Here is a 16178-nt window from a genome sequence, read left to right as displayed (position 1 = left end):
CCACAACATAAATAACAAAGAGGATAGGATAGGATCGCCCACCCCCTAGAGGCAGTTCACACACCCCGAGGGGTGGGCGCACCACACTTTGGGAATCCCTGGTCTATGGTTAGCAGTTAGCAGAGCTCTGACGTGTGCATCAGTATAATCGGTGTACCAGGAAATCGTGCACCAACAAAAGTTCCGCGATGTTTGGAACGCAAACTTCGACGAGAGAAGAGCCAATTAATAAGGTCACTCGCCACCAAGTGGTCAGGGGTGTGAATTGCAATCTGTCAAAATGACGGACGGCCTTCAGATTTTTCCGTCATATTTAAAAAAAACGGTCAATGACGGAAAATATTCGGTTAACGCGACCCCTGGTCCTGATAATTAACAGAATCAATCAGATGTTCATCAGATGATCACCTCACTCTGTTTCATACTCATTAAATCTGGATCTAGAATGTAAATGATCTGATTTTATAACAGATTTATATGTTTTCTGAACACAGATTTACTGGATATGGACTCTCAGAGACTCACTGTGAAGTTGTGGCCTCAGCTCTGAAGTCCAACCCTTCCTATCTGACAGAGCTGGACATGAGTCATAATGACCTGGAGGATTCAGGAGTGAAGCATCTGTCTGCTGGACTGGAGAGTCCAAACTGTAGACTGGAGACTCTGAGGTCAGTTCACTGACTGGAGCTGTTGTAGGTTTTCTTTATTTATTCAGTTCAAGTCATTGGCTGATGTGTCAAATGTTCTTTAGTTGATAAATGTTCAGTATTTCAATGAGCACAAATCTGAAGAAGTTTCTTTTTCTCAAATGTTCTGTTTTTCTAAACAGTTGAAGAACATTGACTCAGTCTTCTTATTTATTACAATCATATATCATGAACTATTACTCAGAACATTTCACACATCACTGAAACTCCCCAAACTATAACTGGCCTCCAATCTTAAAACAACAAGTCCTGGTAAATATGCTGCTTTGGTGCAACAGTCCATTCTCTTCTCTGCTGATCATAAAAACTAAATACACAGTCACAGACTGTTACTGATGTTGTTGAGTCAGACTGATAGAAGGCTGCTGCTCTGAGTCAGGATGAAACACATCATACATTTCATTGGAGATCACTTTTGTTCTTTATTCAGATTGAGGAGCTGCAGTTTGTCAGAGATCAGCTGTGATTCTCTGGTCTCAGCTCTGAAGTCCAACCCCTCCCATCTGAAACATCTGGACCTGAGTAACAACAACCTGGAGGATCCAGGAGTGAAGCAGCTGTGTGGTTTTCTGGAGAGTCCAGGCTGTAGACTGGAGACTCTGAAGTAAGTTCACTGTCTGTTACTGTTATAGATCTGATATGTTTAATCACCAACTGAATCTAATTCATGTTCATCCAGAACTTTCCTCCATAAATCTGTAAATGTCCTTTAGTTCAAGACGAGTGTTTGTATCAGAAACTGTAGAAAATGTCCACTGTTAGTTGTTAAAGTCAATGAAGCTTAAAGGCTGTTAGGACACAGTAATGCAGGGGAGCTGCCTCTAGGGGGGGCACCAGATGAAACATGTAATGGTGTAGTAGAAGTTATCTTCTTCTACACACTGTATATTAGTGGTGTGTGATACCGCTAGATTTGATATTGATCTGATACCAAGTAAATCCAGGGCCAGTATCGCTGATACCTTTTTAATAATTAAGGTGGATGCATCATCAATCTGAATCAATCTAAATATGAAAGAATTTTCATGACCTTCAAGTGTTTTTGTGATTTGCCTTTTGGATTATTAATCAGTTAAAATCTAGTACAAAGTTAATGAAAAATGAAAAGTAAGTAGAAAATACTTTATTATCACAATAAAAGTTTTTGTTCAGAAACAAAATTATCACTTGAGAACAAATGAAAAGAAATTCTTTTTCAGACAGAGTGTTCAGAAACTACAATACAATTATAAAGTAAATCTCTCCCTTCATTGAACTTCTTTCTGGATTTTTCTCTTAAATAAACAAAGTGTACAAAATGATCAGTCCACAACAAATATTATAAAAATGTCAAACAAATGATTTTGGTCAAGTAGCATGTATGTTTAGGAAGTACAATACAAAACTAAGACAACATTTGTCTCCTTTAGTTCTTCTCTTCTTTTCGGGGGTCTGTCGGGGCCAGGGGCCGGGGGATTTTTCTCCTCCTCTCTCCGTTTCTGTAGCTCTGCGTTTTCTTGTCCATGATTTTTCATCTGCTTTTACAAGTTTGTTGTGTTACCACTGTATCTTCCAGCCTTTTTCCAAATAGTCCAACTTGCTGTCGCTCCTCTTCCTCTCTGCCATTCTCCTGCTCCGTCTCTGTGCTGTGTGTAATGCTCTGCTGCTGGCCGGGCCTGGCAGGTAGTGGTGGGCGGAGCTTGGTTACCTGGCGCCGCTGAGTCACGTGACGGTGCAACAAACACAGGAGAGGAGGAGGAGGAGCAGAGTGAGCCTGCTCTGCTCTGGGACAGCAGCAGCATTTAGACAAACACAGTCAGGTTACAGCCTCTTTAATGAAACAAGAGAGAAACTGAAACTGAAGGATCCATCTCATTACATTGGTATCCATCAATATTGATAGCAACGTTGCTATCAATATTGATGGATACCTGGATGGATCCACCCACCACTACTGTGTATGCACACCAAGCTGAGCCACCTGCTCTGCTCTTTAACATCCTCAGATGGATCCTCTTGTTTTATCTCTTCCTGAGCCTATGCTCTTTGTTATTGATGTTGTGGCTCGTGTGGAACTTTATTACAGTTTCATTCAAATGACTGGCGTTGTCATTTTATTTCCATAACCGCTGTGCTATGATGACGGGTTGTGTTAGCTCCACGCTCATTTAAAGTTGCTGCAATTTTAGTTGAAGGCGTCTGAAAATCTTCTAACATTTCCTCCAACTGATCTGCTTTCTGCCTCTGATCCTGAGCCTGTCATCATCCTCTTTGCTCTTTAAAGTGGAAGCTTGTGCTAAATTTGTTCCATTCTATTGAAAATGTTAGTGTTTGACTTTAATTCAAATGTGAGAGCTCATTGTTGTGATGCTGATTATTTTGTTCTATGTGTGTTCTGGTCATTTGAGCAGATTAAACATGCTGCCTTCAATATGGCTATAAAAAAGATGGTTGTGTTTTTAAAGGTGTGGGGGATTGGGGGGGTGTCAACCTGGTTGGGACATAGAAGGGGGGGCACAGCCAAAAAAGTTTGGGAAACGCTGCAGTAATGTTGAGCTGCACATTTAAAACCTGAACACATCTGATTGAATTATTCATCATTTAATCTACATCTTTTATTCTTTATTCAGATTGAGGTGGTGCAGTTTGTCAGAGATCAGCTGTGATTCTCTGGTCTCAGCTCTGAAGTCCAACCCCTCCCATCTGAAACATCTGGACCTGAGCTTCAACAGTCTGAAGGATTCAAGAGTGAAGCAGCTGTGTGGTTTTCTGGAGAGTCCAGACTGTAGACTGGAGAAACTAGAGTAAGTTCACTGTCTGTTACTGTTGTAGATCTGATATGTTTAATCACCAACTGAATCTAATTCATGTTCATCCAGAACTTTCCTCCATAAATCTGTAAATGTCCTTTAGTTCAAGACGAGTGTTTGTATCAGAAACTGTAGAAAATGTCCACTGTTAGTTGTTAAAGTCAATGAAGCTTAAAGGCTGTTAGGACACAGTAATGCAGGGGAGCTGCCTCTAGGGGGGGCACCAGATGAAACATGTAATGGTGTAGAAGAAGTTATCTTCTTCTACACACTGTATATTAGTGGTGTGTGATAGCGCTAGATTTGGTATCGATCTGATACCAAGTAAATCCAGGGCCAGTATCGCTGATACCGATACTCTTTAATAATTAAGGTGGATGCATCATCAATCTGAATCAATCTAAATCTGAATGAATTTTCATGACCTTTAAGTGTTTTTGTGATTTGCCTTTTGGATTATTAATCAGTTAAAATCTAGTACAAAACTAAGACAACATTTGTCTCCTTTAGTTCTTCTCTTCTTTTCGGGGGTCTGTCGGGGCCAGGGGGCGGGGGATTTGCTCCTCCTCTCTCCGTTTCTGTAGCTCTGCGTTTTCTTTTTTTTGAACTCTCTCTTAATGTTCTGACATTTTAAACACTACTGACAGTCATACATAAACCACACATACGTACACTCTTACTAATACACAGGACAAGGGGTAGATTAAAAAATAATTAAAAAGAATAAAAAAATAAATAAAATAAAGAGATAGTAATAATAAAATAAAATAAATAAATAATACTAATAGTAATAATTCAGTTTCATTTGTAATTATACATCCTTCCAAAAATTATGGTCACACCTCTAAACAACCAAAATATAATAAAACAACATCTTAAAGACTAATTAATTAATTAGTCAAAATTAAAAAATAGTAGAATCAATCAATTTGGATGCATCATCTCATCTTCTTCTATACCCGTTTAGTCCTGTTAAGGGTCACGGGGGTCTGCTGGAGCAAGAGGCAGGGGTCCACCCTGGACAGGTCTCCAGTCTATCTCAGGGCTAACACAGAGAGACACTCACACCTACGGACAATTTAGAATCACCAATGAACCTAACCAGCATGTCTTTGGACAGTGGGAGGAAGCTGGAGAACCTGGAGAGAACCCACGCAGACACAGGGAGAACATGCAGACTACACACAGTTTGCATGTGGATTCTTGCTGTGAGGCATCAGTGCTAACCACCTCGCCACTATACCGCCTCAATTTGGATGCTCTAAAACGAAGGTCGAAGCGCCCTTCTAAACCTTGCCAGCCGTGTTACGGTGAAAATGATCTATAAATGGTTGCCAGATACTGTAGAATTTCCCTTCCTGCTTTTTCAATGAACATTTTATTTTTTCTAGCTCCAAGTATTTCATAACATCTGCCATAAGGTTTGCGTGAGTTGGAGCCATTTTTTGTTTCCAGCTGAGTAATATTAATCTACGTGCCAGTAGACTGACAAAAGATATATTATTATGCTCAGCGCTGGTTTTAACTATAGTCAAGTTAGTAATTCCTAGAGTTGCCACAAGAGGCTCTGCCTTTATTGGTCTGTGTAAAATCTTTGACAAAGTCTGAAAAATATTATTCCAGTAGTTCGATATCCTTGGGCAACTCCAGAACATCTGGCCAATTGATGCCGGTTCAAGCCCGCATCTATCACATGAGGGTTCAATTTAGAGGAATAGTTTATGTAGTTTTTGTTTGGTCCAATGTAAACGATGTACTATCTTAAACTGCAGGAGGCCATGTCTCACACATATTGAAGAATTGTGAATTTGTCTGCCATTGCCCCTCTGTAATCTCCTTGTCTAGGTCTAGGTCAGGCTGATTTCAGATGCTCCATGTTAGGGAGGAATTTGTGGTGATGCCGATGAAGAAGAAGACGTACCAGAGTCCTGTATGTCTTATGCTGAAGGAGTTTATTTAGGCTCGTACGAGGAGAACAGAAGATTCATCATCACAACATAAGTGCATGAGTTCACCTCAGTTCTAAGGGACAAACACTAAAGCTTAGAGTCTTATACTAGAAAGGTGGTTGGTATCAATATTGATGGATACCTGGATGGATCCATTTAAAGTTGCTGCAGTTTTAGTTGAAGGCGTCTGAAAATCTTCTAACATTTCCTCCAACTGATCTGCTTTCTGCCTCTGATCCTGAGCCTGTCATCATCCTCTTTGCTCTTTAAAGTGGAAGCTTGTGCTAAATTTGTTCCATTCTATTGAAAATGTTAGTGTTTGACTTTAATTCAAATGTGAGAGCTCATTGTTGTGATGCTGATTATTTTGTTCTATGTGTGTTCTGGTCATTTGAGCAGATTAAACATGCTGCCTTTAATATGGCTATAAAAAAGATGGTTGTGTTTTTAAAGGTGTGGGGGATTGGGGGGGTGTCAACCTGGTTGGGACATAGAAGGGGAGGGGGGGGGGGGCAGCCAAAAAAGTTTGGGAAACGCTGCAGTAATGTTGAGCTGCACATTTAAAACCTGAACACATCTGATTGAATTATTCATCATTTAATCTACATCTTTTATTCTTTATTCAGACTGAAGAGCTGCAGTTTGTCAGAGATCAGCTGTGATTCTCTGGTCTCAGCTCTGAAGTCCAACCCCTCCCATCTGAAACATCTGGACCTGAGACTCAACAACCTGAAGGATTCAGGAGTGAAGCAGCTTCTTGATCTTGTGAAGAGTCCAGACTATAAACTGGAGACTCTGAGGTGAGTAGAGGGTTCCAGTCAGTCCATGCTGCTTTCATCAGTATTGTCCTAAACACAGTTAGTATCAAAGATCCAGTGTTTCCTGTAAACCTGCAGCTTCTCAGTGAAGCTGTGAGAGGAGAATGGAGACAGGCTTCAGGATTGGACAGAAAGACAGAGAGAGAGACAACAGTCAGCCAATCAGATGAGCCAGAAGCTTGTTGTGATCATGTGTTTGAGTTGATGTGAAGACGACTGTTGTTGTTGTGTTGATGTGTCCAGCAAATAAAGCTGGATTCCAGCTGACAGCCTTCCAAGATGTATAGAGACAGTGGTGGTCATTCATCAGATCTGATCAACAACTGATCACAGCTCTGAGATCAGTCTGACTGAAGCCTGCACATCACAGAACCAGCATTACATTTAGTAACCATGAGCAGAGTCATCACCTCCTCTCTTCTTTCTCCTCCTCTCTACAGGTGGAGGAGTTAACAGTGAACAGGACGGTGTGTGAGGTGAGAGGATGAGCTGTGTCTGAATCAGAAAAGACTTTATTGTCAAGTATGTTTGTTCATACAACTGTTGACCATGTGAGTGGTCCCGGACTGGATGGATCTCAGCCGTCTGTTAAATAGTCTGTGTCCAGGGTGAGAGGGATCAGACACAATCTTAGCTGCTTCAGAGTCCTGGAAGCGTCCAGCTGGTCTAGAGACGTCAGACTGCAGCCAATCACCTTCTCTGCAGAGAGTCTGCTCTTGTCCTCAGCAGAGGCTGCAGCAGACCAGGTGCTGATAGACTCAATGATGGCAGTGGACAAGTGTCACCATGACAACCACATGACAACAATGATGACAACAGCTCCTATTGGCTGCTCCCGTCATCACTTCCTGTTCAAGCCCAGAGTTGGTCCATTCTCTTCCTGGTTGATGGTTGATGCTTGTAAATCTGGTTCAGGACTTGTAAATGTCTTATGGTGATGTCATTGTGTTTTATGATATGTAGAAATGTTTTCTAAAATGTAAATGTGTCTCCAGCTGTAAAAGTGTTTGACATGTTGTAATGTTGGTTGGCACCTCCAGGCCACCGTAGATGATGAAGCTGGAAGCTTCCAGTAACCCCCCTTGGGTCTAAGCCTCTTCCTGCTCTGCACATTATATTCTTATGTTTGCCTCTTGTTCTTTTTAAACTGTAAATGATTTGTAAATGAACAAAGAATAAATAACTAACTGTTTCCTGACGTCCTTCCATTCAAACCAAATCCTCCTCTAATGATGTTGTGGCGCCGCCCAGCTGCTTGGGATGAAGTGAAGTTTGATTGTTGGGACAAGACGTGAAACACTAGGACAAGTTCCAGCATGAAGAAGCAGCTTCACTGTAGATCCAAACAAGATGAGGTTGTACTGCAGCTGATGCACGGTTCATGGCTGAACTATGACGGTGGCAGTAGTCCCAGTTAGGGCTTGAATCCATAGACTGTAGAAAACATGGAGCACACGTCTCCACTTCCTCTCATTGGTCAAACTGATGCTAGTGTCCCAGGGCTACATGCGGCGCCATCTGGTGACTTCTGATCCAGAGTCAGATCAGTTCTGTCTGAGAGTGGATCCATGTTATTGATGCCCCGCCCACTCTCCCTCTAGACTCACTGGTGATTGGTTAATGCTGAACTGAATTAAATTAGTAGAACATTAGATGAACTTGCATCCTCACATAGGCATTCACACACTATACATTGATTTCCATCCCTGTATACATACATAGAAGAGGAGCAGACTAAAGCCTGACTCAGCTGAAATGATCTGGTTTTAATAAAAATCTCTGAAGCAGTTTCACAAGCATTTAGTACAACTACTGTCATCACCGTCCCTACACTGTCAGAAAAAAGGGTACGACTGAGGTTCATTTTTGTTCTCTAAGGTACATCTGCTGAGGACGTACCCTCACAAGTTCCAAGTTGTTCCTCATGGAACTTAAATGTACCCTTTTTGGGTCAAAAGGGTACATTTAAGTTCCAAAATGATCAAGGGTCCACATCTGTACCATTTTTTCCACAAACAGGGGTACAATGACAACGTGAGGCTGTGTGTGACTGATACACAGTGTTGCCACAGTTACTTTGAAGAGTAATCTGATTACTGATTACTGCTTCAAAAAGTAACTTAGTTACTTTACAGATTACTTGATTTTAAAAGTAACTAAGTTAGATTACAAGTTACTTTATTAGTTACATAGAGCATCACAGTCCCGCCCACAGCCGATGCCGGAAGTAAGAATCCAATGCAATTTCTCCATTGACAGTTCGGATATAAGCCATAAAAACTTAACTGCACATGGTTGACTTAAAACCAGCTACGGCTGTACTTAGCGATTGTATATGCTCATGTAGACACCAAAAGTTCATTGGGCACTAACCTTGTTTTGAGATAAATGCCTTTTATTCGCGATGTCTTGGATAAGTACTTCATTACCCACAATCCTGAACAATCCCACAATCCCACAGTGATGCATCTGATTGGTGGAACTCGTGGAGTCACGTTAAACCCATACAGTCAATGGTTAAACCCCGCGAAGGTCCGTGAAGGTCGCTGACTGGGGCGTTGTGTTTGCGAAAGGAAGGAAGTGGAATTGCGGTTTCCGGTGGAGAGGACGGCGAGTGATGGCAGGTGGTGGTCGACAGCGCAAACGGAAGAAACTGAATCCGAATCAGGCGGTTGGCAACAGCTGGGCTGTGAATGGTCAGGAAATGGAGGAAGGGAGTGAAGGAGTAGGAAGTGAGACAGGAGAGCTGGAAAGTACTGGAGAGTTGGAAGAAAGCGAGAGTATCGAGGGGTGGAATACTAACCTAAGTAAAAAGAAAATGAAAGAAAACAATACATCTGGTTGTGGTGAAAATGCTTCTTTAAACCCTTTAAAGGATGATGGTGAAAAATATAAGGTGTTTGTTAAGCTGGGGCAAGAAGGTGCTTCGTTCAGAGATTGGAATCCGATACAGATCACAAAAGGTTTAAGTAAAGAAATTGGAGAGGTAAGGAGTGCAAAAATACTAAGAAGTGGACAACTACTGGTCTTTTGTAAAAGCGAAGAACAACTTAGGAAAGCAATTAAGATAAGTAAAATTCATGACAAGCACGTGCAATGTTCAAAGGCTAATGATAACAAATTAATCAAAGGAGTCATTACCGGTATTCCGGTAAATGTAAAGACAGACGCAATAATAGCAAACATTAAGCACTTTAAAGTATGTGAAGCGAAACGTCTTAAAACTAAGAGGTATGGAGACATTTGCGACAGTTTATCTGCCATGCTTGTGTTTGAGGGGGACACCTTACCAGACAAGGTTTTTGTTGGCTTTATGAGCTATGTGGTGAGATTGTATATTCCTCCACCACTTCGTTGTTATAAATGTCAACGGTTTGGGCATATAGCGGCTGTGTGTAAAGGTAAGAAGAGGTGTAGTAAGTGTGGAGGAGACCATGATTATGATGAATGTGACAAAGATCGAAACCACTGCTGCAATTGCGGAGGGGAGCACAGTGCAGCTTATCAGGGCTGTGAATTTAGCAAAAGAGCTAAAGAGGTACAAAGAATTAAGACAACAGAAGGCATTAGCTACTCTGAAGCAGTAAAGCTGGTCCCCAGAGTGAAAGTAATACCAAAGCATAATGAGGGCAATGGACATGATATAATAGATGAAGAGGATGAAAAGAAACAGAAAGACAATTTAGTTGTAAGCAAACATGATTTTGTAATTTTTATGGTAGAAACTATAAATTGTTCAGCACAGACAACGAGTCGTACAGAAAGGATTAAAATCATTGTGAGAGCAGCTGAGAAATACTTGGGGATAAAAGGAATGGTTTGGGAAACAGTTAGGGATAACTTGAGTACAGACACACAGTCTACCCAGCACAGCTCTGGTATGGATTAGTGATGGTAAATGTAGGTATACTACAATGGAATGCTAGAAGTTTGATAGCAAATGGCCAAGAAAAACCTAATATAATATGTGTACAAGAGACATGGTTGAAACCAGAGTTAGATTTTATCATTAAGGGATATTCAGCAGTTAGAAGAGATAGAGGGAATAGTAGAGGGGGAGGATTAGTAACTTTCATACAAAATGGTTTAAGTTATAAAATTATACTTGTAAATGATAAGAATGAGTCAATTACGATTAGGATATGGACTAGCAAAGGTTCTATAGATGTAATAAATTATTATAATCCGTGTGGAAAAATAGAGGAAAGTATTATGGAAAATGTTGTGGGTTCACCACATAATGAAGTAATATGGTGTGGGGATTTTAATGCACACAATACATTATGGGGAAGCAACAGCACAGATGCAAATGGTTCAGTGTTAGAAGAATATATTGATGATAAGTGTTTGGTATGTCTTAACAATGGTGAGGGAACTAGGTTTAACAGTATAAATAATACTGAATCAGTACTAGATTTAACTTTTGTGTCCAGTGCAATAGCAGGTATTAGTACATGGAGTGTAGATAAGGAAACTACAATAGGTAGTGATCATTTCCCTATTCTAATTAAAGTTGGATCAGGAGTGTGTCAAGAAAGGATTAAAAATATTCCAAGGTGGAAATTAGAGAATGCGAATTGGGAAAATTTTCAGATCATTTGTGCAGTAAAATGTCTTAAACTTAAGAAGATTAAAGAATTGGAAATAAATGAGTTTAATAAGGCATTGGTAAATGAAATAATATTGTCAGCTGAGGAAACAATACCTAAAAGTAAAGGAAATAGGAAATGTAAAAATGTACCATGGTGGAATGATGAGTGCAGTAAAGCAGTTAAAGCAAGAAATAAAGCTTTTAGATATGTTAAGAAATATCATTCTCAGGATGCTTTAATAGAGTATAAAAGAAAGCAGGCAGTAGTTAGAAAGACCATTAAGACACAAAAACGCAACTTTTGGAGGGAATACTGCAATAGTATAGGAAGGGAAGTGAAGTTATCTGATATATGGGGTATGATAAGGAGGATGGGAGGAGTTAGAAGGAATTATGAATTACCTGTATTAAATAGTGGTGATAAAGTGGCAGTTACTAATTTAGAAAAGGCGGAAGTGTTAGCTCAAACATTTAGGAAAGTGCATAGTTCTGAGAATCTCAGTAAGGAAGCACAAGTGAACAGAAGGAAAGTGTTAGAAAGGTTCCCAGATGTTTTAGAGAAGAAAGGACATTCAGGAAATCCATTAGACGTACCTTTAAATATGTTTGAGTTGAAAAAAGCAGTCCTTAATGCAAAACAAACTACTCCAGGAAAAGACATGGTATGTTACAAAATGATAGCTAAAATGACAGATGGGACACTAGAAATAGTACTAACATTTTTAAATAAAATTTGGGAAATTGGTCATCTTCCAGCAGTGTGGAAACATGCAATTATAGTTCCTATCTTAAAACCAGGGAAAAACCCATCTGACCCGACTAGTTATAGACCGATTGCTTTAACATCGCAGTTGTGTAAAATAATGGAAAGAATAATTACAGTGAGAATGACCCATTATTTAGAGAGCAATGACCTTTTTTCTCCATTTCAGAGTGGGTTTCGTAAGGGCCGAAGCACTATGGATTCATTATTATGTTTAGAATCTGATATTAGGAAAGCACAGACAAATAGGGAGGTGGTAATAGCTGTATTTTTTGATGTTGAGAAAGCATATGATATGCTTTGGAAAGAAGGTTTATTAATCAAATTACAATGACTGGGAATTAGTGGAAAAGTATACAATTGGATTTTGGATTTTCTGTTTGATAGGAAAATACAGGTAAGGGTAGGTGCAGAAGTCTCTGAGGAATACTCAGTTGAGAATGGAACTCCACAAGGTAGCGTATGCAGCCCATTATTGTTCAACATCATGATTAATGATATATTCTCAAATGTTGACCAGAAAATTGGGAAATCCTTGTATGCTGATGATGGAGCATTATGGTTTAGAGGCCGTAATGAACCTTATGTTAAATCAAAAATGCAAGATGCAATTACTGAAGTGGAAAAATGGGCAAACGAATGGGGATTTAGACTATCAGTGTCTAAAACACAAGTCATATGTTTTTCAAAAAAGCACAAGATCACACCTATATCTTTAAAACTGTACAGTCATCCTCTTGAGCAAATGAAGGTTATAAGGTTTCTTGGGATGTGGTTTGATGAAAAATTGACATGGAAGATTCATTTGGAAAAAATGGTTAGTAAATGTAAAAAGATTGTTAATATCCTACGCTGTCTATCAGGACAAGCATGGGGAGCAAGCAGGGCATCGTTACAAAATATATATTGGGCATTAATGAGGTCTGTCTTTGACTATGGGTGTATAGCATATATGTCATCTGCAGAGACTAATATCAAAGCATTGGATGTCATGCAAGCTCAGGCGCTAAGGATATGTAGTGGATCTTTTAAAACATCCCCAGTGTCTTCTATGCAAGTGGAAATGGTTGAGATGCCACTGAGTATCAGAAGGGTACAACTAATGTTAGCATACTGGATCAATGTGAAGGGGCAAGTTGATAGTCACCCAGCTAAAGCTATCTTAAAAGACTGCTGGGAACATAGTAAATCCAATTATAGAAGTTTTGGGTGGATTGGTGATGGCAAAGCTGAGAGTATTGGGTTACAGAAATTACAGTACTGTTCAACGGTTTCAGTCCCTCCTATTCCCCCATGGTTCTTCCCTATACCAGATGTAGATTTAGACATTCACAAGGAAATCAAAAATAAATCAAAGGAAGTAGCAGTGAGGGATATTGTTCAATATTATCTGGATATACACTTTTCTGATCACACATTCATATTTACAGATGGTTCCAAAGATCCAAAGACAGGACGTGTTGGGTCAGCAGTGTATACTCCAAAGAATGGGGTAATATGTCAGGAAAGACTAACAGATCATTTGTCAGTATACACAACAGAGCTGGTTGCTATTTTGTTGGCCTTGGAATGGGTAGAGGGAAATGATTTAAACAAACCAGTGATTATATCTGATAGTTATTCAGCACTAGAAAGCATAAAAACTGGGAAGTCTATAAGAAATGACATCATTCATGAAATTAATATGGTTTTGTATAGGCTAAATGCAAAGGGTTTACAAGTCAGGTTTCTTTGGGTACCTGCACATGTTGGAGTGAAAGGGAATGAAGAGGTTGATAAACTTGCAAAACAAACACTGAAACACAATAGAATATTACAGGTTCCATATAGCAAATCTGAAGCTAAAATGTTCATTAAAACATATGCGAGAGCAACATGGCAGGAGTATTGGGTGGATCATGACAAAGGGAGACATTTATATAATATTCAACCAGAAGTGAATATTGGAAGGACAGAGTGTAGGAGTCGAAGAGAGGAGAGTATAATTACACGATTAAGAATAGGACACACAGGGCTCAATTCTTCATTGAAGATAATAGGAAAACATCCAACAGGGAAATGTCAACATTGCAGTCATTTAGAAACGGTAGAGCATATTTTAATTCATTGCCCAAGGTATAGCCAAGAAAGAAATCAGCTTTTTCAGTCACTCAGAATGGTCAAGCAGAACAATTTTACAATGAAAGGTTTATTAGGGAAAATATCTAGTAACATTTATCACTTTATTATTAAGTTCCTGAGAGATACAGACTTAGCCAAAAGGATTTAATTTAGTTGGTTTATGTTAGTGTTATTTTATTTTTATTTAGTTATTTATTTTATTTCCTCTCCTTTTTGTTTGTTTAATTTATTTATTTAGTTAGTACTAAATTCCAATATCTCTTGATTCACACTCCAGCCCAGTCGGTGGCGGTAATGCGCCGTTAAGTTGGTTTGCCAACCGCCATAAAACACAAAAGAAGAAGAAGAAGAAGAAGGTCGCTGACTGGAGGTGGCTGGACTCATAGACATATACACATGTATACATGTATACATGTCTATGGCTGGACTGAGGTGCGTTCTGGGTTGATGGCAATGGGAGGAAGTGACGTAGCAGAAACGAGTGAGAGTGAGATGGAGAATGAGCAAGCGGGAGAAACAAACCGTGGATGGGAGAAAGTTATTTCTGGGAAAGAAAAAAAGAGAAGAAGATCTAATAGTGATAATAGTTTAAATACTAAATCTCTGAATTCAGGTGAGGACGATACTGGAGTAAATGTAAGACAACAGGAAGAAATAAAGGTAAAACTTCAGTTTGATTCGCCATGTTCTTTGAATCCATTGAAGCTAGTGTAGTGATGTTGTGGCTTTCACCTTGAGTTATTAAATTAGGGTATTTTTATGTTTTATGATGGAATTTCGTAGCTATTAATCCCTCCCGGAACTACGTAACAGATATGTAGTTCCGGTTCCGCTTTTGGTAGAGTTCTGATGATACAGCCTGTGTATGATCGCTCGCCGCTTTGGTGTGGACTTACGTCTGTCTGCGCTGGAGCTAGAGCGTTCGGCTGTTAATGTTACTCACCTGTGTTTGCTGCCAACTTCAAGTAAAGCGAGTAAATCGTGATATTCGTCTCAAGAGTGGTCCTTCCTCCCGCACGTAGACACCCGCATCTCCTGTTAGCCGGAGCTAACAACTGGTGTCAGAATTGGGATCTCGAGCCGGCCGGACGGGAGTTAACGACCGGGAGAAGCGGACCTTCACGTCGGATGATCGCTCAAGCGCGACAAGGTAGAATTATCAAAGACAAGAGGCAAAAAGAAAAAGAAAAAAATAAATAAATAAAAAAATAAATCCGCTGTCCAGTGTGGCTAACAAGTAGGCTACTGTACGAATCACCGGGATCTGCGGAAGTACGTTACGGTGCGTCCAGAAGCTGGCAAGCGGCCAAGAAGTCTACACTGTAAAAAGTGGAAATGAAGACGGTATTAAAGACTTAAATCAAGTAAAGATTTCCACACTGCAACAAAAGTGAGGCGATTAGAGTACAGTAAACTAAAGAGTGAAAAACTTTTAGAAGAAAACTGAAAAGCCTAAAAAAACATTACACTGAAGAAAATTTATAAATCAAAAAGAAGAGAAGAGAAACCCACAGAGAGAAAATAATGGATGGAGGTGAGGAATCGCTTGGAGCTACAGCAGCGCCCCCAGATTCAGGGCCACCACCCTGGCTGAAAACGCTATTGGACCACCAGACTCAGCAACTTCAACAGCTTGTGACACCAATCCTACAGCATGTGACGGCAGAGCAAAAATCAACAACAAGAGCTATACCAAGCAACTTGGCCCAGCATACTGATGCAGTCCCCCCGCAGTCGTCATCTCAAGTGACCCAAGACCACCCCAGCACTCGAGCAGACACACCTTTTGCATCAGAGTTGGAGGTAATTCGGCAGAGGTCACGCAATCCAGGTCCCTTTAACATCCCCAGCCTACACGACCCAGCAACGAGACGCAGAGAGGAGCGATTGCCTCAACGTCCTGCCCCAGCACACATGACTTCACATGACACATATGGCGCCACTGGCAACAGTGGAAATAGGCAGGACATGATGCGACAACGGCCCAATGAAGCTTGCAAGGTCAAACTAGCAACATATGATGGCAAAGAGGACTGGGACTCGTTTCTGTTGCCTTTTGAGCGCCAAGCACGCAAGTATGGATGGACTGGTGCAGAGCGAGTTGATAGACTTCATGAGTGCCTCCGTGGAGTTGCTATCCGCTATGTCTGCTCCCTGCCAGAACATATCCGCGAAGACTATACACTCCTCAAGGAGCAGCTCACACAACGGTTTGGAGTAAAAGATCCCCGTACAACTGTTCGCAGGAAGCTGGGAGAACTGCGTCAAGGAAAAGAATCTCCAGCAGAGTTCGCTGAGGAGGTGCGACGTCTGGTGAGTCTGGCTTATCCTGGAACAGACCTACTACTGCAGGATCAACTTGCTACTGATGCCTTTTTAAAAGGATTGAGGAACCAAAAAGTAGCTTATGAAGTAATGAACCGCGACCCACACTCACTGG

General features: G+C 40.4%; 2 protein-coding genes across 5 annotated transcripts in view; both read left to right on the top strand.

Moving 5' to 3' along the window:
• The window catches only part of LOC311503225 (uncharacterized protein), a 300665-nt gene extending 293209 nt beyond the window's left edge, over positions 1-7456 (top strand). Inside the window, exons 32-35 of one of the 4 annotated variants that reach the window (XM_084565823.1) lie at positions 1138-1311; positions 3317-3490; positions 6072-6245; positions 6704-7456. In XM_084565823.1, the coding sequence (XP_084421949.1) occupies positions 1138-1311; positions 3317-3490; positions 6072-6245; positions 6704-6716 (535 nt within the window). In that variant the 3' untranslated portion in view covers positions 6717-7456. The remainder of the gene's footprint in view (positions 1-1137; positions 1312-3316; positions 3491-6071; positions 6246-6703) is intronic. The other 3 variants (XM_084565826.1, XM_084565827.1, XM_084565825.1) reach the window with 3 other exon arrangements.
• Positions 1-16178, top strand: part of LOC311503228 (NACHT, LRR and PYD domains-containing protein 12-like) — a 112852-nt gene that overhangs the window by 4555 nt on the left and 92119 nt on the right. The gene's annotated exons all lie outside the window — the stretch shown is intronic.

Source organism: Chelon labrosus (genome assembly GCF_963514085.1).
Source record: "Chelon labrosus genome assembly, chromosome: 18".
Classification (NCBI taxonomy): Eukaryota; Metazoa; Chordata; class Actinopteri; order Mugiliformes; family Mugilidae; genus Chelon; species Chelon labrosus.
Note: the sequence above shows the minus strand (reverse complement) of the source record. Positions and strands in the feature narration are given on the sequence as shown.